The 23,611-nt window shown below is 36.6% G+C and overlaps 1 protein-coding gene across 2 annotated transcripts in view; it reads right to left on the reverse strand.

Annotated features, from left to right (window-relative positions):
* Positions 1–23,611, reverse strand: part of BRINP3 (BMP/retinoic acid inducible neural specific 3) — a 233,730-nt gene that overhangs the window by 79,921 nt on the left and 130,198 nt on the right. For both annotated transcript variants that reach the window (XM_075038714.1, XM_075038715.1), the window contains exon 4: positions 16,600–16,790. In XM_075038714.1, the coding sequence (XP_074894815.1) occupies positions 16,600–16,790 (191 nt within the window). The remainder of the gene's footprint in view (positions 1–16,599; positions 16,791–23,611) is intronic.

The raw sequence follows: 23,611 nt of genomic DNA on the forward strand, positions 1-23,611 counted from the left end.
CTTATCATGCTGCCAGCTAGATGAACATTTCTGAAGGAGGTACAGACAAACCAACAGCACCCACAATGTTAGGGGTTGGATTAATATTTTCAATATTTCATTTTAATTGCCAGCATTCTAAAACAATACCTTATAGGCATGTAACATTTTCAACACATTTTCTAGCAGCAGTATTGATAGCATAGGAATGCCTTTTTAATTTGAAGAGCCCACTAACCTAGGAGACCTGGAATTGCTCCCATCATATTTTTCTATCATATTTTGTTGTAAGGTGGAACAGGAATTGTAAACTTGATCTTTCTGCAAATGAAATAAATTGCAACTTCTCCATTAACTTCACTAAAGTGGAATAATGAATTCTTTCAAGGTTTTGGGCAAGGAGATGACTTTCAATTTCACTGAATGCAGCAATAAAGCTTCCCAAAAGATCAGTGTAATCCCTCCATTCCCTCTCTTTTGTTTCTACACTCTCAGGTATTTTCTGTGAACTAGACTACTACACTACAACAACAATGAAATTGAAATGCCTTATCCCCACATAAAGCATTAAATACCTCAGAAATCAGAATATTCTAGGAATTGGAAATTAACTCACACTATTTGAATTCTGCTCTGTTGTTACATTCATTAAAAATACTATGATTTTTTGAGGCTGTTTATGTTCATCTGGTAGGGAGCAATCACCTGTCTGTTCAAGTCTATTCCCCACTATCTCAGAGAGCAATTTATTATCTGTGAATTCCAGAAGAATCCACAAGAACATTGAAACAAGTCTTTGAATCTATGTTGTCCCACAGGAAAATTAGACAAGAAACCAAGACTGTCAGGATTGCCCCAGCTCTGAACTAGCAGGAAACGTATATAGGTTGAACTAACTTCTAAAAATACTTGAGATAGGGGTCAGGTAGGGAGCAGAAAATTATTAGTCCTTATGCTGTTCTGTAATGCTGACTCTGCAGTCTGTATAACACTCCTGAGGCTATGGAAATTGAAAGTGAGGATTTACCCCAGCTGAAATCACTGGCAGCATTAACAGTTCTAGCATTGGAGCCAGAATTTTCCCTTTTCAAGGACATTTTTAAATGCACTGCATGTCAGATGCCATGTTCCCATGCATCCTTATGTAAAGCAACAGGGAAGTTTGCAGGAAATGAGGCTGTTGGAAACAGGGCAGTGGCACCAGAGCCTTTATTTCCTGCATTTTCAGAAATCAAGGATGCATTAGCCTCATGCAGAGAATGAGGACAGGCATTCTCTCAGAAAGAGCAAGTTATCTCATCTCTTTTAATTAATCTTGAAGGATAGATGAGAGTGAAGTTTTATGGAGAAGTAATAGACTTAGCAAAAACATAGTAAAAGCTGAGTATTTTGTTTCAGTTTACATTTAGATACTTCTGCTTGCCCACATCTTACTTAAATGAATACTAATATTATATTTTCACAACTTTTATTGCCTAAAGACACAGTTGAGCAACAAACAATAAATGAAATCTATATATTTTGTTTAAAAGATAGAATTAGAAACAAAGAAGACAGCACAGATACAAATTAAAATAATATTTCATGTTCATAAAAATCTCAAAGTATCTGCAGAAAGCAAAAGCAAAGAAGCCTACTGAGTAAAGGCCAATTCCTAACCCTCTACCCTTTTCCAAACATAACTCCATTACATATAAAGGATAAAAAGCTCCTAAGAAATCTTGGAGTGCATACTGTAAAGGGAGACGACCTACCTACATTTAGCCCCACTGTAAAATCCCATGCAAGGACTTCCCAAGAGAATCAGGAATACGATTTATATCTTCATGACTTAGTTCCAATATGCAATGCTGAGGCTACTGGGATTTTTCACTATGTCCCCATTAGTTTCAAGAAGACAGCATGATTTGGCTATTTCTAAGACACAGATATTATTAGTCATAATAATACTGCAGTTGAATGGAAAATTATTTTCTTAGGTTGGGAAAGTATGAATAAAAAAATATAGTCCTTCCTGAATCAGAATAAAAAGTTAATATGTTCTTTTTCTTTGCGAAGTGACAGGGAAAAGAAAGTCTAAGTGAATATAAAAATTATCTTTGGATAATTTGGAAACATTTTACCTTTAATGTGGTCAGTTTTAAAAATTATATATATACTATATTTTAATAAAAAAAAATAAGAATAACTAGTTCTAACAAACAAATAAGTGTTAAAGGCTAACATTAGGACCTAAAAATAATGTAGAAAGGATTTAAAGTCTTTAAGCTCAAAAATCAAAGTGATAAGGGCAGGTTAATTAAAAACTAGATTTTCCATGGAGACCCTACCTATGATTTCTGTGCAATTCTAAAACTTAGTTGCAATATTCTCTTTGGTAAAAGCTTAAGAATTTACTAATTTAAGCTATTTCCAGATCTCATATTTCCTTCCCCAGAGTGCATGTAAAGTCCTGATTTGTTTTTGCTGTCCATAGCACTACAGTTCCTAACACCCTGCACCTCACTTACTGTGGCATCTGCAGCAGGACATTTTGCATGTCCACTTTATTTTACCATACTCCAGTCAAAATACCCCTTATGGAGTTGTCATTCTAACCTCTCAAAAGAAATCACATTACTGTCCATAATGTGCATGTCTGCTGGCTTGCTCTCTGCCTGGGTCACATATAAGTTTTTAGGGATTTTTTTTTTAGGTTGTATTCTCATTACTTCCCATCCATTTATTCCCACTGGTAAATGATTGTAACATATTTGCCCTTTCTGTCTCATTGGTACAGCCAACTCTCAATTTATAGTTTTGCAAAACTCTTATTTTTATGCTACTGGTTTTTACATGTTTTTCTGTGTATTTGAAGGCCTACCTGCAGAGTTAATTACGATTGTTCTATAATTTAATCATTAGATCCCTATCAGATGTTCAAACTAAAGGGAAACACTACACTAAATTTGTTTAGAAAAGAAAACCAACTTTATACTGAAGCTCTAAATTTCATTTCATATGGATGCTCCCTCAGTGTTAGATGACTAGTTTAGGTATATTGCTCTATAACTTTGATTATACTGTTCCATTACTATTGCGTATTTTAATCTGTGGTGAAAGCAAATCTTAGCCTTTAAATCCCACAAACTTATGAAAAGAGATGGAAAGAACACCTGAGACTGGAATCTGATTCCAAATGTTGCTGCAGTAAATATGTACATCATGCATAGTGCATGGCTATAGATTATACGATTCTTACTCAAAGTAGGCCAATAAGATTGGCAAACTTGTTCACTGTATAAATTATAACAGACTTAAGATTCAGAAATCAAATCTCTGGCACTGACCTTTTGAAGTAAATGACTATGTTGCTTGTTAAATATTATCTGATAGGAAAAAACATCGTCAAATATTTATCTGCAATTGTACTTGAAACTCCAATCAAAGACAAATACCAAATTAGCTAAAGAATAGTAAAGCACAAGAGACTTAGTGTTGAATGTGTTCTGAAACATGCACATTTGCTGATGTTTTCTAAATCATTTAAGTGAGTTAAAGGAGCAATGCTCAGAATCAAAGCTAATGTAAGCACTCAGGAACTCACTGCAAGACTCAGCAGTGCTGGGTGCTTACTTTGATAAATGAGCCACAGCTTTTATATCATCCAAGCAGTTCTGAGGACTTGACTTGGGAGATTCTCACAAGATGTAGGAAATCTTAGTAATATTTTAGCTCACTATCATCCAGACTACTGAATTCACTGTAGTGCTGAAAGTTAAGGAAACATTTCAGGGCTTGTCTACAACAGTTTAAAGCCCAGTGGTCAGAAAATAATAAAATTGGTCCTCACTTACCATGCTTTATCTTCATATGGAAATTACTTGTAGCAAAAAAAAAGTCTCCCAAGTCTCCCTACTTCTAACCCAACTGCTAGTCTGGAATGCAGAACCATCACCATTTACAGGTTGGTTTCAGACAGAATTAGTTGAGGAAGCACCAGGTACAAATGACTGGGAAAGGAAGCAGTTTATTTCGGATATTAGCTTTCTATGTTAGGTCAACTTGCTGCACGCCTGAGGTGAGGGTAAATACACCAAAACTGAGGGAATACTTGATTAAGATACAAATATTCCCACAGTTCTACCTAGAACTCTATGCTATGAACCAAACAATTATATTAATAATCAATTATATGTATATAAATAAAAATGACTTTTCAGGTAACAATTGTTACAGAAAACTTGCCACTGTGATAATGATATTCTAGAAAAACAGAAAAATTATGAGGAAAGGCAAGGCATGAGGAAAGAAACAAATTTTCAAGTAAAGAACCACATGAAAGAAAAATGTTTGGTTAAAAATAAGCCATAAACTCCTAATACTTTTACCAAAATAGAATAAATTCCTTTTTTATTCCCTCTGAGACCAATTATATTCCAGATAATTTTATTGCTTGTCTGCTGTAGATCAGAAAGGACGACTGAATCCAGGTTTCTCAGTTCAGTCAAAATTTGTTGGAAATGAGAGTTGGTAGCTGTTTTCTGTACACAATCTATCTTTCAGATTTGGTCTGTCAAAATGCATAGTAAAAAAGATAATTTCTTTTACACCTAAGTCCTGTCAAATATGCACAAGTCAAGTGGATAAGCCTGCAGCATAAGGACTGAGATGGTTTTGGTTATACCCACTCTTAAATATAGAAACTTTTAATGTAGAAACTGCCTTCAGTGAATGAGAACTGGGAAGGTGTAGGTACCAAACTATATTTTCATTATATCCCTTGAAGTTTTAATGAACACACAAAAAGTGATAGGGAAGAAAAGAGAGAGTATCTCTCTACCCAAAATTGCACATTACATCAGAGGTAGAAACTTCAAATGAGAGTTCAATGTTTTACTCAGAAGAACAGAAGTAAAACTGGATTCATAAGTTTGCTGAGTTTGATTAAATAATCAAAATACTCATAACTGCAAAAATATCAAATGGTACTCAAGTATTTCTGTAAAATTACAGTAATAAAGACCATTACAAAATTGAAACACAAAGAATTCAAACAAAAAAGCCATCTTGAGAGGTAGGGATTACAGCTGGATGGAAAATTCCTATAGACATATCAGGATCCTGTACTTTCATCAAGAAAAACCAGATCCTCCCCAGTGTAAATCAATACTGTATTTAGCGGAACATTGTGGATTTGCTCCATGGGGTTTTTTTTTGACAGGTGAAAATACCTCTGGCACATGGCATTGAGCATGTTTCATCAAACTCTGCTGTTAAACAACTCACCATCTATAAAGACTCATGAATGAACAAACTGACTGCTCTTTTGAAAGTTTTGGCTAATAACTTTGTGATTCTCAACATTCTTATTTCATGAACTAAACAAAAAGGCAATTTTTATTGTACAGAGGACTGCTTTTAGAATTAGGCTCCAGGGACAACGTTATCCAGACAGACTGCTGTGCCTAGCTGAAAAATCGTTCAAATCATCCTGATTTGTGGGAATAGAAAGACCTATCAAATATCAAGTTCTGTTCATTAAGCCATTCATTAAGTGTCCTACTATGGATCTTACATTGATATAATTTTTGCGAAAAATGTTTAGAATATAGAATCTTGTCCAAGGGCTTCTTTTATTCATTTCTTTCTGGACCTGACATAGATGAGACAACACCTAGGGTAAAGAATGTTGTATCATAAAGGCAAGTACATTTCTTCAACCACAAAATAGAAAAGGAGAGAGCTAGAGTTCCTATGAGCATGAGAATCTAGGGAAAGAGGGAGGTTCAGAAGAGAAGGGAGGAAACAAATGAAAAGAGAGTAGCGCTTATTATCAGTACTGTGGAGTCCCATGGAAGGACTTTGTTCTGCTCAGAACTGAAAGGAACTCTACTACCTGCAGAGTTTGATTTGTTTCCATGTAGGCTACCATGTATGTTAGAAAATTTCCAGAGATATCTAAGTATCCAGCTCCTTTCATGATATGGTAGGTGAAAAACCCTTTGACACGAGTTGCTTTTTGAATTACAGGTCTTACACATGTAAATGTCTGGATTAAATTCATCTGTGTCACTGTACAATTTTTTCATACCTTTTTACTTATTAGAACGTTTAGCTTGTATGTAGCGCACAATTCTTTCTATGCTATTATACTGTGATAGTAGTATATAACTCTTTATGTCATACACTATAGACTTGCCAGCTTTCTATATTTTCATCAAGGAAGGACAGATCCTGTCCAGTGTAAACCAGCACCAAAGTTGTTGATAAACTCGATTCAATTATCTTAAGCCACTTTCCTTATTGTCTTTTTAGCATTGTAATCTCCTGATGCTGTGGAGTTTAACAGTTGAAATGCCTTTCTCTTTTACCTCAAGAAAAACCAGCATGATAGTTTACCCTTCTGTTTGTGCAATATAGCAACTTCTTTTTAAAGGATTATTTTTAATATTTAGGTCTTTGTGACCAAATGAAAATTTTCAAACATAGATTAAAATCATAATGCTTCAGTCCTCTTGCATATCCTAAAAAAAAATGAAAAGCAGACCCACACATTTTATCATTATACTTTAACCAATTATATAAACTGCTATGCTTGAAGGAAGATAGGGTGTTTATTTCTTACAATGATATGCATGACTCAGTATTGCTGTGAATGTCATATTTCAAACAGAGGACCGAAGTAAGAATAAAGTCTACTTAAAGAGACTAAAATATGACAGAAAAAATATTGTAATGGTCTTTTTTAAATTTTCTCTATTATCTGCAACATGTTATCATCACTTAATTTTACACATTAGGAATTTCATGAAAACTTGAAGGAAAAACATGGAATGGTTTTTCATTTTCAAGGCTCTAGGTACTCCTGGAGAAGATAAAATTCTATTTCTTTATAAATCTACGTACTAGGTAGGAGACTGTATACCAATATCCTCTAGTTAGTAGAATTATTATAAATGTTGGAACTATCATAACTGTGACATTATAATTATTTTATTTTCTTTTATTTTTTTTTTCCATTTTTTATATTTTAACAAAAATCAAAGGAAGACCTTTGAGGAAGGAAGACCCCAAAACCATGAAATGTATTAACTATCCCCTGGGAATGAGAGGGTTAATTTGGGTAATCTAGAGAGAGATAATGAATAATATTTTTATAAATTGGGAAGATGATTGTTGAGGTTGAAAGGAGAAAACTCTGATCTCAATGATTTCAATATGCATGCGAAGAAACCTCTTTGACTTCAGTGGAGTTTATTCATTGTATAAGGTCAGAATCTCACCATGCAAAACTAGAAACACTTTTTATTTTGCATACATGATTCATCAGTAAATTCTGTAGAGCAGTGATGAAACTACCAACCTTTCAGACATTAAAGATGTGAAAAAACTATAGTAATCACTCAATACTACAGAAAGTCCCCTGGATGTGTAATGAAACCTTTCTTAAACCCAGCTTCTGCCACAACGTATATAGGCATTATAAGCATTATCTTGTTAGAGATTACACTATAGTTTTGCTGTCAGAAATGTAAATCCTGCTGAAGTACTGTGTGAAGCCCCACGGGGTAGAAATAACTGTGAGCTGCAGAAGACAGCAATGATGTAACTCCCAGAATCAGTTACTTATAAAGGATTCTCAGATGAAGGATATTCTCAGGGATGTTTTTTTACCATTAAATGAATACATTGAAGAGGATGATTGCGTTTTGAATTATAATCTATATCAGCAAAACATGTGAAAATGTATAATAGGCATAAATACTATAGGAAAAATAATATAAACACTGAAACCTTTCAACAGACTTTTATTATTCTCCAAGCTTATTTCTTCTGACTCTGAGTCTCTATTACCCTGAGATATTCTTCCTAATCTGATCTTTGTGCTCATACATGTTGTTGACACATGCTATCTTGTATTTCTTAGGGTTCAGAGGTAGGGAAATATTCTGTGAATTTTACAGTCCTTGCCTGACATTTTCTGACCTGCTGACAGGCAGTAGCTGTCAATTAGAGAGTGAAGGACATGGAGAGTGCTGAAATAAGTTTCTCAACCCGTACACAAACCACTGCACAGCTAGAATAAAGAACAAATTAAAAAACATACAAATCTGAGTGCTTCTAACTTGGCGCTGGAATGGTCTGCTCTAACTGCATTGTTCAATATGTTCACTGTGGATCTCTCAATATTAAAACCCTTCTCTGTTTTCTGGGTTTATTTACTTTAATTTCACTTTTTCAGGGGAAAAAAAAAAGAATATAAAAAATTTAAGGAACCATATTATGAATTGTTTATAGGGTTTTGACAACTGTGATGGCAAGTGTTGTGTGAGTGTTGTTAAGGTCTCTTGTTTACATATGTATATTTATAACCTTCTTAGGCTTTGGCAGTCTTTATTTTCTGGGGTTTTTTTCTTACCCTTCTCTCTTGACTAAACTACATAACTGATATAACAAAGTCCTTCGATTTGTTATGGTCTATCATGTTGTATGGTCTATCCTTTTTTGTTGTTGTTTTATGTTGTGGGGTTTGGGTTTTTTTTAAGTGAAGAATAATTATCTAAAGTCTTTCCAAAATGCAAATCCTAGCATCTCTATTATATGCTATGCTGTTGCTTTGAAAGAATTTCATGCTGTGTTACCAACTAGCTGGTGATGTTATAACTTCTTGCACTCATTACTCCTCTATGCACATTGCTGAAAATATAATGAGACAGTGTAGTTTGTATTAGAGGCTGCTAAAACACATCCTTTTACGAGTGTCATGCTGCAGCTGCTGTGATGTATCGTGTCAATTATGTTGCTGAGTATGCATTCTGAGAGTGTTTAGTAAAACATGTTATTGCATTAACTTGCTAGTCCTTTTTTTCCCCCTTTTCTCTCACTCTCTGAAATAGTGAGGGCCAGATTCTCAAAGGAATTTTGCTGGTTTACACCAGCTGAAGAGCTGACCTCTACATTACCTTTTAGAGAAAGCAGCCCTGGAGTGTCAATTTAATTAAAACTCGACTGTCCAAATGAATTAATGTTGTTTTTAACATGATCGCCTTAAATTCTTGAATAAGACATGGAAATAAATCCCCGATCTTACACTCGGTGTATTCTTAGAATTAGTTAATAGTCCACAAATAGCAGTCACAAGATTTCATTACACCTATGGAGAATTTCATCCAAAGATCTCCAAGAGCTACCAGACATAAATGTATAAAACCTCATGTATTTCAAACACAGTTCCTGTGCTGTGCAGTAGAACATGGTACAGAGACACCTTAGCTACCTAAAATTGGTCTAGCTTCAGAAAAAGAAGGGATATCGCTGTGGAAGTCCAGGCAGCTTCTGAGCAAAGAAAGCCTGTTGAGAAACACAGTGTATTTGTCCAGGCACACCATTATGGTACAGCTTTCAGGTCATGTCCTGTGTTTCCTGTTTTATTGGTGTTAGCACCATGTACTAGCACATGGCCTCTGTGACGTGCTTTGTGGCATGGTTTAGCCCGGCTCAAAGACCAGAATGTCAGTACTTTGATCCCGGTTGTCTAAACTTGCCTATATAAATCAACAATTAAATTCAGATTACTGAAAGACCCTTAGCAGCCAAGTGATGCCCAAAATGTAATGGAAGCTAGATGCCTAACTGCAGGTCCCACTTTCTCTGGTAAGATTAGATAATCACCCAAATTTAAATTTAAAAATCCATACCTAGTCATATAAATAGCGAGCTGATTTTGTGAAGCTTTTAATAGTGAGATTTTCAAAGTAACCTGCAAAAGCATTCAACTCTTACAAAAATGTCATGGGAGTTTACCATATCAAGACAAGGATTTGGGAGCACAGTTTCTATGTATTTCCTGAAAATCTTAATTTTTAACTCCCCCTTTGAAAAATTTCAAGCTTTGGTCTTGTATGAAGGCAGTCTGATCTCCCAAGGTAATGGAGAACTTAAAATTTCATAATGGACCTGAACAATACTTGTCCTTGAAAATCTGTACTGTGGCTTCTCCTTGACATGCTTAAGTAATGTCACCATACCTACACAATGGGGAAGCCACAAATTTTTGAAAAGGGACAATCTTCTCTGGCCTTTAGTTCCCAAGATTTGTTTAATTAAACTTACATTTACTGTTTCATTTCTTCAGTGGAGTCAAAAAATACCTGATATTACAGATCTTTGGGGCCCAATGTTTCTAACTGTGATTTTACAACTTAAGGCTCTTGCTGGGCACAATTTTTTGAGCTTCCCAAGTTTTGGTCATTTACAAGGTTTCTCAGCTATACAGTCTTAAATCCTGTCCACAATCTGCATGGGCAAAGTGAGGGCAAGAAGGGTTCAAGATCTGGATTTCAAAATCTTTTAAAACTTGGCTTTTTTTACAAAACTGTGAAAACTATCTACATTTAGAATATGCCAGAAATCTGACAAAAGCGCAAGCCTTTATAGTATTTCAGCGTTTCTACTTTTGATTGCAGCAATTACTTCAATCCACAGAAAAACACATTCAAGTATGAGGTATGAAAGAAAAAAATAAAGCAAGAAAGCTTTTTCAGACAAAACAAAGAAACAAATAAAATGGCCTGTATTTCAGTCTGAGTTTTGAGTGAAAAACTAATTTCATTACACTTAAATTTCTTCTCTAACAGCCCACCATGAGTCATTCATGGGTTAATTATAGATAATCAGATATGGTTACCATCACAATAGAGCCCTGTTCTTATAAACTATTTGTAATCTAAAGTTTTCAGAGACAACAAAAGTGCTTAAATCTCATAGCAAAAAAATGGGTTTGGGGGAAGAAAAAAGCAAATTGCACAATAAAATTTAATTGAAATTAGAGGGCACATTCTCAAGGATGTTTATTCTTTCTCACTCAGATGGAATAAATGGGCTGTAATCTGTCTGTAAATAGCTGGTGGAAAATCCAATTTATGCATCTGTTCTTCTGTTGCACTGTGTTTGTCCCACAGCTGTTTGGACACTAAGATAACACCTACACTGTATTCACCTGCCCCAACTCCCTTGAAAAAAAAAGTATTTTGCAATGGAAGAAGATATCCTCCAAACAACAATTACTATAACAGCCTCACTTTATTAACTGGCAATGTTTTATTTGCCCAAAATAACTGTGTTTATCCTTTTGCAGAATGCAATGAGAGTATTCAATAATATTTAATTTACCATGCAACAGATGTGTTTCTTATGTGTCATGCACAATTGTTTGGACTTAGTGCAGAAGTTCATTAGTGACGGTAGTGGAATTACAGCTTCTAGCAAACAGGAATCAGGGTCATTTGGGCAGGAGTATACTGCTGTCTCCCAACTGCATTAGACTCAGGAAGAAGAATGAAATCTAGGCATACTATGCACAGCCCTCGCCCATCTACCCCACACTGAAAAAGTCTACTAATTAGTTGTTAGGAGTGTGGATGCGTGATCTCAGGGTAGTACACCAAGGTCATTCTGCCAGTGGGCAATGACAGGACACATTGCCAGAATCACAGCAGATGTAACAGTAACTCGTGAGCTTCATGTCTTGTTCACACCATCCATCAATCAGCAAAGGAAAGAGGTCAGTCATACGGATTAGGGTCATTGCCTAGTTCTAGGTCTCAGGTCATTTCACCTTCCCCTGGGCCTCCAGCTATGGTTAGATCTTCAATCCGTGCAAATTAACATGGCTGTACAGAAGCAAGAACAACACTAAGTTGGAAGAGCTGAGAATATTGCTCATTAAAGATACCACACAGGGAAAGAAAAACATTTGCTGAATTTATTTGTATTCTGCTTCCATGACTGTACAGGATTTTATTAAACAAGAGGAGAGCACACCCTGTCATCCTAATAGGGTTGTTAATAGGGAGAGCTAACAGCCTTCAGTGCATCTGAAGAGAAATTTTCATAGGAAAAAGCTTCTAAAATGAGCATGCAAAGGAAGTAATGTTGGATCTGTAATATTTCAAACACAACAGGATGTACATTCATGTAAATGTATATGCAAATTAGATGCAGCCCTCAGGCACTTGGTGAGTTTCCAATGAGGCCCTTGAGGCTGCAAACTGTTGATTTAGCATATGAGCCTAACCACTTACACTAAAATGCATGCATTAAAATAATATTGAAAGAATGTATGTATCAGGGACTTTTAAATAAGTTAAATATTGATACAGGCTCCAGGTAGCTCCCATGGACGTTTGATTTCCAGTTGGAAAATGTTGCAATGTGGTGATTTTACCTTTTTTAGTGTGGAATAAACAATGTATTGTCTATGCGATTAACGTGAAGCCTCAGTTGTACTCATGTTATTTTTCAGGATAATTATGTCATAACTAACAAACTTGATTACAAACAAATTTGATTAACAAGCCTGATTCATCAAATACCTCTCTCCCACTCCTTTCCTCATTCTGCACACTAACAGATTTTGCTCTGAATGGTATCATTTTTCACTAAATAAATAAAAATTAAACATGAAGACTTCAAAGTTAATTCTCAGGTCCCCCTTCTTAATGCTCTCCTTTCTCTGTGACATAACATTTTTTGATAGAAAAGCTTAATTATAAAACTTATCAAAATATTATCTTCCCGCATCAGTCCCACAAAATAACGTATCAAGACCTGTAAGAAAAAAATTCAGCTATCACATATCTCAATGAATCTGAATGAAGAATATAAGAATCGCTCAAGTATTAATTGTTTTAATTACATAAGGGAGAAAACTGTTTCATTATGTGTTACTTTCCAGAGAGAAATTCTTAGAATTTGGAAAAATGGATAATTATTGCTGGTGATTTTTTTTTCCTCCCAGAAGATTAACTAAGCTTGATCATTCTCACCTAATATTTGATCTACTGTTGATTTGGCTCTGTAACTCAAGAGACTTAATGGATCCCTCTCCACGTCCCATCTGTAAAGACCTTAGACCTTAACCTATTAGGGAAGCACTAGATGGAGAAGCTGGAAACATTAGGAATTGAACAGCCAGACCTAGACACAGCCCCAGTTTGTGAATGGGCAAGTTTCTCATTGCTATCCTAGCATATGACTGAGCACCACTATAGCTCTGCTAAATGATCATTATATCTTATTAATGCATTACCAACTTACAATGCCCAATCACAAGAAAGGGCACAGAATTAATATAGTAACTTCTTTAGGAGATAGATCATGGTGTTTATAAATATTACTCTTTTGCTTTTTGAGACAAAACATGCATTTCTTTCTTAGAAATAGAAAAAAAAGAGGTGTGAGGAGTGACCTAGTCTAATCTGAAAAGGGAGGTTATAACAATTCTGAAAAAAAAAAAAGGAAAGAAAAATGTTGGCTTTCTCTGGGTTTTTTATGATTTTGAATAAAGAAAGTGTCTTTTTAATCTCTCTTTTCAAATAACACTTTTAAGGGTGTCACAGCCATCAAGATAGCAATCTCAGAACACTACAAACAGCAAATACATGGTTGTGCAAACAGTTGTGCAAAATTGTTTCTAACTACTGCTGCCATTTCAGATTGCCCACAGTCACAGGAAATGTGAAAAACAAACAAGCCAACAAGCAGATGTTATCGAATGACTCCTGTTCATTTTGAAGTCCCAAACTCCAGGAACACCTTAGTGGCAGAGCTCATTTGCGCACTGAAGTGTTCTGATTTAACCGCAAATACCATGTCTTTTGATTTGTGTTTTAAGTCTTGTCTGTTCTGAATAGTATATTTTTTTGTTTTATTCAGATACGCATTCCCAAAAGGATAGTTAAGTTCTTCCTAGTAAGAGTATGAGTGTCCTGGGTTCAGCTGGGATAGAGTTAATTTTCACAGGAACCTGGGAGGGGGCACAGCCGGGACAGCTGACCTGAACTAGCCAAGGGGATACTCCATACCATGTGTCATCATGCTCAGTATATAACTGGGGAGCGGGCTGGGGGGTGCGCTCTGGGCTTTTGGGGGGGAAGTGGTGAAGCGTCGGGTTCAGGGTGCTGAGCAGTTGCGCTGTGTATCACTCGTTCTGTATATTCTTTTATTACTACCGTTGTTGTTGTAACTTCTCTTTTTGTGTTGTCCCAGTAAATTGTCTTTATCTCAACCCTCGAGGTTCTGGGTTTTTTTTCTTTTCTCCTTTCTGCTTCTCCTCCCCATCCCACCAGAGGGGGGCGGGAGGAGTGAGTGAGTGGCTGTGTGGTCCTTTGGTACCAGCTGGGCTGAAACCACGACAATGAGTTATATGAAATTTTATTAATAGTCTTAGTTCTCTCTTCCTAAAATATAAACAACTCTGCTAGTATGGTAGAGTCTAGTATACTGCATATTGAAAAGCCATCCAAAATGAATCAAAACTGATAGTATCAAATACTAAATAGAGTCTGAACATGATTTTTTTGTTGTTAACTAGTCAGAAATCAAAAAATGATTGTGTATCACTTGGAAATGGTCTAATATAAATTCAGAATTTCAGGGATTTCTAAACCTGTTCCAATACCTTTATATTGGATTTCTTTGATGCTGGTCAGAGGGGGAGTTATGGTAAGCTGAGAGAGCTTTTCTTGGACTCCCTTTGCAAATCCCCAGTTCTATCTCTTGTGCAGCAGAAAGCTTTGAGCAGAGCTGTGGTGAGCAAGCCAGACACAGAAGGTGCTGTGACTTCAAAGCTGCCCAGTAGTTTATGGTGTAAAAAGCACAGGGTTCTCTCTCCTCCCCGGAGCAGCCCAGGAGGGGAAGGCCCAGAGCTGGCTGATGGCCACCCTGGTCCTCAAGTCCCCCAAGGCATCAATTCTCCTGAATCAGCCCTCAAGCTGTTCTGCTGGAACACAGAGAGCTGGCTCTGCAGCTCTACAGAAAGCCTATGGTCTAAGTCAGAAGTCAGCATATAAGTTTTAAGAAATAATCTCTAAATACGTGATTTACACCACGGATCTAGAACTTTATTTGATGGTTTTCCAATTCAAAACCAGCAGTGTTTCAAAAATCTGTGCGGGGAGAGAACAAAACAAAAAAAATGCCTTCCCTGGCTGCTTTTGTGTTCCTAGTTTTCAGCAGAAACAGGTTTTTTGTTCGGTTAAGTGTTCTGACAATAGAAATTTGTAATGCAAATTCTCCCAGTCTCTCAATGAAAGCAAGCTAAAAAGCGAGGGTTTCATGTATCAGCAGTGTGGTATTTGATGTGAGAACCATTTTCTAGAGATTCCTGCAGTCAATTAACTGAAGCAGATTTGCTGATGGACTACAGCTTGCACTTGTATCCGTCGGGGGCGGGGGGGGGGGGGGGGGGGGGGGGAGGGCGGGGGGGGGAGGGAGAAAACTTAGTCATTTTGTAGTGTTTGTAAAAAACTTTGGCCATGCAGAAGGTTCATTACATAAGTTGTTAGGAAGCAGGGTTGAATTTTGCATTACGACACAAATTTGCTTTAAAAAATTTTTCAGTGAATAGAAAGGAGGAATGTCTTTCAGACACAGTTTTGTCTCTACATTTCTATGTTCTATCACTTTACTTACCACTGGTTTCAGCTATAAATTATCTGAACATAGAAGGAAAGTTTTGCATGTGGTTTGATGGAAGGAGCCTAGTTTTAAAGGTTGCTCTACATCTGCACGATAAACAATGAGATTACGAAGATTAAGTCAGATCAGAGGGATGGGTAGTACTATGGTCTGCAGCAAGACTGTGTGATCCGATGGGCAGCCCTCAGATGAGATCGGACTTCATGTGCTGCTGAGCCACAAATTCCAGTTGTATCCTTCTCACTGTAAAGGCCATGGCACTCCCAAGGATGTAAATTTATATTTACTTCAATAACAGCTAAGGTAGTTGGAAACTGCAGTTGGCTTCAGATGGTCTTTAATGAAGACCTTAGTTACCAGTGAAAAGATCCGACAAGCAGAATGGATTCTAAATCACATCTTATATTAAAAGCTTCATAATTAATGCATATTCAACTGCAAATTAAAGTTTTATTTGCTATTCAATGCTGGACTGAGAGAGTTTATTTCAAATAAGCAACATTAGGCTAAAGAGCTGCTCAAAAGAAGAGTTGCTGTTTTACACAATACCTGCTGGGGCACTGATCTTAGCCAAGCATGCTCCAGTGCTATAAGTGACCTACAGCAGTCAGTAGGCAGGATGCTTTGACTGACAAACTGTACTAAAAGACATCCCTAACAGAAAATAAGATGTGCCTTCACAAAAGTGCAGAACCAAGAGCTCTAAATTGTTTCAAAGGTCAGTAAAAAAAAAAAGTTTCAGTCACAGGAATACAATAACTATGTCTGGAAAAAAAAAAAGAAGGAAAAGAAAGAAGAAAAAAAGCATGAGGGAACTGTATGTGCCCATACACAAATATAAGTCTGTCTATAAATACAGTTGCTGAGTACACATGTGAAGGATATTGTCTCAATGACCAAACGCTTCTATAAGGGCCATCTCTATCATTCAAATTATGTATCACTCATCAAAAGTAATATCTTTAGTGTGTTACACCCTCTTCTAAACTAGAATCTTCATTATCAGTTGAATGCTTTGATTCAGGTAAAATAGTTTAGAACAAAAACTATTGTTTTGCTAACAAATCTTTTTTTACTAATCAAAACACATTTCTCCTGAGAAGCAGCCAGTGAAACTGGAAAGACATCTGCAGGTTGGTCCTAGAGGACTTCCCCTACCTTTATGGCAGTGGAGGCAATCTGGATGTGGTGGAGTCTGCGCAGTGTGCTGTCCCTGTCAATGAAGTAGGAGGCTGCGAGCTGGTGCAGGGTCTCCAGAGTCACTGCAGAGCTGTTCGTGCTGGGATCGCTTCTTTCTGACCTCTTGCTCAGCTTCCGTTTGTCCACAAAAATTGTGAGTGACTCCTCTCCTGAGCAGGGAAACAGAAACCACAGCATTCATCAGTGACATCTTCTGCAAGTCTCATTTTGCCAGAAAAGGTGGCGAGCTGGTTTTCCCTAGCTGTTGTGTAATGTTTAGATATCTCTCCCTGGTGGCAGGTGCAGATACTTCAGTGCCTAAGCACATGGACAACGGATACCATTTTAGGTATTTATTCTTTTTTTTTGGTGCCTCATATGAATAACAGCTGTACAATAGGACATATTTATGCCTAAAATGCGATGACACTGGGGGTAAGTCTGCTATACTAATTCCTATTTACCAACAATATATTGTATACACAATCAATTCAAATAAAGCATAAAATGTGTTTATTTCCAAGGTTGCTTAATACCTTCGTTTTTTAGTATTTAGTGTTAGTGTAGAAGAAAATGAAACCAGAGTAATACTGGAGACTTTTCTTTTTTTGTTTGTTTGTTTCTTTCTTTCTTTCTTTTAAAACACTTATCTCATGATTTTAGAAGAAAGATACCTTGCTACAAGCAATTTTATTATAAGCAATCCTATGCTTTCTAATCAATTCAGTAATGCTAACATGCCTGAAACCTGGTATAACAGTTGTCTTAAACCAAATTTATATAACTCAGAAGTAAAAAAATATATAATAAGAATGTTAATCAGCTTATTTTAAAAAAGGGAAACATAAATAACACATTCCTAACTCCCAAATCAGAGGTGCTTTTCTGAAAGCAAAGAGAAACTCCAGCATCTTACATTGGGAATTTCTCACTTCCTTCTCTTTAGAGACATGGAGAAATACTATTAAATTTAGCAATTTTAATTCTTGTAGGATTATTGAAAACAAAACCAAAGCAAACTTTCACTTATTTAACTGAGTTCTTAAGAACCATTCTAGATCAGATCTACTGATACTGTTAAATTTGTAAGGAATTTTCCATGGTTATTGTTTATTTCATGGATATTTTTTCCTGCATTTCAGGCTAAGCAAGAATTCATTCATTTAGTAATGTGTTTAGGCAAAACTCTTTACTTCAGAAAATGAATTAGAAAAGTAATTTATTGAATCAGTATTTTCTTCTATGCAATTTATGTCCAAAGTAACTACAAAAACACTTTTCTCACTTTCTGACCATGTGTTTGGTAACTTTCATTCTTTAACATTAATCTCAAGAATCAATGAATAATATCATTATACCTGTATTTCAGGTGCTGAACAACTCCACTGAATGCCATTTTCTTGTTCCTGGAAAGGAAGCTACCCTGATAGGGTCTGACTTGCCACTTGTGCTAGTTTCATTGCTCACCCATCTGCTACAGTGGCATTTTGCCCATTCAGAGAATGGGATGCCAGCTTTGGATGGGTTTATGTGCCAAGAAGTAATAGCTGTAGAGGGATAATATGTAGGATGAAAACATGACATCATCTTTAAAGGGAGATAATCTTGGTGGTGAGCAATGCTAAATGAAGAATGCATACCTCCATGCAGGAGACCACATCTGTTGACAAATTTGACACACAGCTACCTCAGCTTGCAGAATCCATTTGTGTTTGGAAAAAGAGGAGTGTGTTCATGTTAACCAATGTACCTTACGGTGTTTTCCAATCTCTCACAAGTTCAGAGGATTGTCAGGCCCTTTAAAACTTACATAGGCAAAACTGCCATTATCCAGGAGCCTCGTATCTAATTAGACCTGCCGGGCTTGTCCAGTATGTTCATTTTGCCCTGGAAGGGACAGCTGCTGCCCAGGACAGCTGGCCATTCCAGCTGGAGCCGACCTCAGTTTTCACCACTATTTATACTTCTCCTTCTACAGTTTTGTAATGGGTCATTTTTTTTGTGTGCATACAGTCATCAAAGCAGGGATTAATTGCCTGAACTCCAAAGAACCAGGAATTAAAGCAGCCTCCATAACAAGATTTCCCCATTCAGTTACCTAATCTTTCTGCTGTAATAAGTAGACACAGATTCACATTTTATTTCACTACTGCCAAAACCTCCTGCAAAGCAGACTAGGGTTGCTTGGCAGGGCAGGCGCAAGCACGTTGCATTAGTGCAGACTTGTGCACCGCATTTTGCTATGCTACGCCGACGAGAGGTGGTGCCGGTCCTGTGGCCAGGTGGACCATTATTCACACTGTGCTGCATCCATGCCAACTGCCGTGAGTAGAGAACTGGAAAAGCACAGCAAAGTCTAATGACTTGTACTTTGAGAGACATTTGACATCAAAACCTGGTCTAGGCTCCAGCACTGTTGGCGTTCTGCTATACCTGTGCAATAAAAACCTGCCTTTTCAAAACCAGCCTTGTGACTCTAGCCAGTATGAAAGATGTTTCTAAAAGGAAAAGCAATGGACTGGGCTGGGATTTGAGCCAGGGGCCATGGGCTTCGTGCAGCTGTTTGTGGAGCTATAAAGACACAGTTGTATCAGAGCAGGCAACATCAGAACTCACAAGGGTAAATACCGTATCAGTGACCAGTTCAGGCTGCGCAAATAAGGTGCAAAATTTCACTAGGAGATTTCTCTCCATTTTTTCCCCTCTTCCAGAGGTCTTATGTAGTGTCTTTAGATTAAAGTGACTTTTGCAAGCTTGATCAGCTTTCCACTGCAAATATAATGAATTGTAAGGTAAAAAAACCCAAGTGGTTAATGTTGTAGAAAATGTCTGGAAAGTAGAGAAAAAATTTTTTTTTAGGTTCTTTGTGTTTCATTAGCCAGTATGTCACCCCATCTTGCTCTGGTGTAAAATCTTTTGATTGATCTGTATTAATTATTAGTAGAGATGGTAGGGCTGTTTTTATTTCAACAGAATTCGGGTAAGTTTTATTATTAAAACAGAGTTAGTTTATTTTTCACCCACCAAAACCATTTGTTCTCCAGGGGGGTGGAGAGCAGAACTGCAATAAGAACTCCCATTTAAAAAAAAAACTAACTTGAAAAAGGACAGTGTTGTGTGTTGCATTGGTTTGTTTTGATTAGAAAATGTCAGGAAAATAACCTTTGAACCCCCTCACGACATCATCCTACTATCTTAGTTCTGCTTGATCCCATACTTGCCATGGCAGTTGCTGGTGGGTGTGTTTTGGCAGGTAGAATCCCCTATCATCCCCAGCCCTGCAGTCTCCATCCCCACTCCCTGACAGATACATTTTGTTTTTCATGCCCTGTAACTGGGTTGAAATGATTTTGAATGTTTACTTTGATGTAGATCACGTCAGATTACATGTCCCAAGGTTGAGCAAAGGCATGCAGCTGTAGTGATGCAGTCTTCAGTGTAAACGTGAAGGAAGCTCTTTCTGCTCAAAAATCTCTGCATTGTGTTTGTATGGCATCTCAAACATGTGGGTCCTGGTTCATCACTGGTATTCTCAGGCATTATGCTAATACCAGGTACAATCAGATACATTTCAAAAATATTTGCTGTTCAAAAGATATCTTACAGATTCTGAAAGCTTTTCATCTGTCAGAGCTGATTTAGCACTTGCTAGGAAAAGTGGATTAAAAAACAGAACTCCCCCATACGTTGGTACTCAGGCATCCATGTCACTGTAGAATTGTAACAGGGCTCCCTTTCACACCCAGAACTCAGGGGTTTGTAAATTAAAGTAACCTCATGAACTCGTATTTAATTTGTTGAAGACAATTTGAGTTTTAAGTTAATTTAGAGAAAACCCATGCCAAAAGAGATTCTTCTGTCACATTTGAAACATGGATGAATCTTGGTTTTTACTGGTTACAGTCTGCCACCATGAAATAAGCTAAGACGACATCCAAGCATTAGCTAAAAAACAAGTGTGATTTAGAAGACTATTCAAGGTTATGAATTTTAAGAACTGAAAAGGATTAATGACAGTGAATACTAAGAAAACATGATTATTCAGCATCAGATCCACACAGCTGTGCTTTCCGCAAGCTCTGAAAGCAGTATTCTCTCCACTTCACAAAATTCATGAGTCAGTTAACTTCACTTTCTCAGGTTTAAAAGAAATAGCATAAAAACATTTGGTCATGCTCACAAAACAACGCCACGTAATCCAATGATTGGTTCAAGAAATTAGCAGAGTCACTACGCTGATGTTTTATCACCATGTAGCTGCTGTCACTGACAGATATTCACCGGGGGAGCAGGAGACTGACTCACACTAGACACTGACCTTGGCACAATACATACTAATGTCCCCGTGAGCCCTGGAATTTGCAAGCTTATAACTTAGCCTATATATTTAATTCTTTCTAGTTTTATATTAACATGTTTTCCATGATTTGTATTTATAAGTTAAACTAACTCCTGAGTTGAGAAAAATATTCTATGTGCTATTTTTCAAAAAATAAGGCATGAAATAAAATAGTTATATAGAAATTTACCTAGACACATAACACGTCCATGGCTACTTAGGTTTAAGACTCCTAAATAACACTTTATAAATGGAATTCATAAATTAGAACCTAATTTTGTGTGCATCTTAAGAATATTTTCAGGAATTATTTAAATAAAAAATGCAAATCACCATCATTGACATGGTAGAATTGGAGTAATGTTGGAACAACTGTAACTAAATATAACCATCTATTGAAGGAGTAAATATATTTTGTTATACATAATAATACATATTCATATGATTTAAATACTTAGTGCTATTTTCTGCCTCAATTATTGAGATTGTTTTCCTGTACCTACATCTTTGTAATGATGAAAGGATCATATGCCTTGATATTTCATATTTTCATCTGTCGACTGGGTAGCAGGCAGGAAAAAAACAGTGATCCAAGCAGTTCCCATCACTTCATGTCAGTAAGTGAGGAAACAGTAAGAAGGTAGATATAGCTGAACATCATCCACGGTTACCTACTTAGAGCTCTGTCTTCATACACATATATGTATATTACAAAGGTGTAAAGGGCTTTGGCCTATGAACTCCTCAAAAGTTTCTGATTAAATAGAATAACTCAGCTACAATAGTTGTAAAGCATTATAGTAAAAAGTAAAAAAAAAAAATTATTATGCCTTTGTGATAAAAAATAACTTAGCGCTAGTGGAAAATCTATTCATGTATGGATCACAGAATGTACCATTAGGGTTTTATCAGGTCATTTTCCCAAACTTAAGCAGATGCTGATGGAAGTGCACAGGTTCAAAAAGTATATAAATTAATGCCAGGCCAGATGTGGTATCATTTCTGTGGTTCAAGTGAATAACAGTGCACGTTAATTCCATACATACCATCTGTTTTAGGTTTTAAAATTTTTCTTCATTGAGTAGACAGGGAGAGAATAGAAAGAGAATATATTTTTGCATTTTTTTTCTTCCCCTTAGCATCCATAATCTAAAATGCTGGAAAATTTACCTACCTGGGGCAGGGGCGGGAGGGAAGTTGCAAGTCTGATGCTAAATTATCAAGTTTTTTTCTCACATCAGTCATTTGAGACCGGACTCTCCCTCCCTTATTTGCCAATATTTTGTATCTTACCTTGAAAGAAGTCTATAGAAAACAAAGGTCCTATCAGCAGTTAGTGTAAGTGATCATAAATCCTTCAAAATTCATTGATTCACTGTTTTACACCATTTGACGATTTCTCCCATCTCTGTACACAGAGTAATATACTGCTTAAGAGGAATATTCATCAGGAGCAGAAAACCTGACCCTCTTTATTCAGTGCATAGAGTAGTAAACGTATAACTATCAAACTCACATGCAGGACTGTAATCAGTGGAGAGGAGAATGACAAGAGGTTGGGATTAAGCTGATCTGCTGGTGCCCATTAAGATTGTCTGTTGTAAAGACAAATCTACCTTTTTTCTTTTCATTCTCAAAACCTGCAACATTATCAAGGGATATTTCTTGACCCAGAGAGGTGAATGTATTGATGGTCTGGTAATGAACACTTTGAGCAATTATGACTGACAATAAGAGCAAAAATAAATCAATCATCTCAAACATTTAAGATTATCATTTAGCCAATTGCCTAAAAAGGTTCTAGTTTCATAAGAAGCCTTGGCAACCTGCTGTAAATTTGTTTATTCAGAACAGTTAACATGTTTCCAGGTGCAAGGAGGACTCATTTGCAAAGTTCACTATCCTAATCTTGCAAAGGACCCAAATCAGGCTCACATCACCCAAATGCCTGAAACAAGGGCCTATCATTTCACTGTAGTATGTTAGTTATCTGTAATTTCCTCATTACCAAGTCTATTGGTCTACTGAGTAGCCTTTACATCTATATGTGGGAACAGCATTAAAGTGAACGCCTTTAAAGTGGGATCCACTGATATTTTTGTCTTCCTACGCTTATTCCATAGTGGTGCCCTCAGCTTCACAACAACTTCCAGTTCTGAAGATCACTGTTGCACACTATTTTTTGTAAACCATTAAGGTGTACAGCAGCTAATGCTTTTCTATATTATTGAGCAAGCTGGACCTTCATTGCATCATGCTGTATGAAAGCAAAAGAGAAAACTATAAATGCAGAACAAAAAGAGAAAAAGTAATACTGTGTGTTGTCTCTCATTCAAAGGAGAATCATTGCTTTTTGGAACTGCTGGTTGAAAGCTGATAAAGAATTTAGAAATACATTTCATAGAGTCAGAAAATAATTTAGGCTAGAAGGGATCTCTGGCAGTCATCCAGTCCAATTCCCTGCTCAAAGCAAGCCTAATTAAATGAGATGATCAGGGACTTGTTCAATACAGCCTTCTCTCACCTTCAAGGATGGAGTTCCCTTGTATAAGTCCTCTCTTCCCTTTCCTCTACAGCTGTTCTGGTCAGTATTGTCTGGGCTGTGTAAATTTGCAATTTTGCTAATGCAAACAAGATATGTGTTGTCCTAGA

Source organism: Buteo buteo, chromosome 10 (assembly GCF_964188355.1).
Source record: "Buteo buteo chromosome 10, bButBut1.hap1.1, whole genome shotgun sequence".
Classification (NCBI taxonomy): Eukaryota; Metazoa; Chordata; class Aves; order Accipitriformes; family Accipitridae; genus Buteo; species Buteo buteo.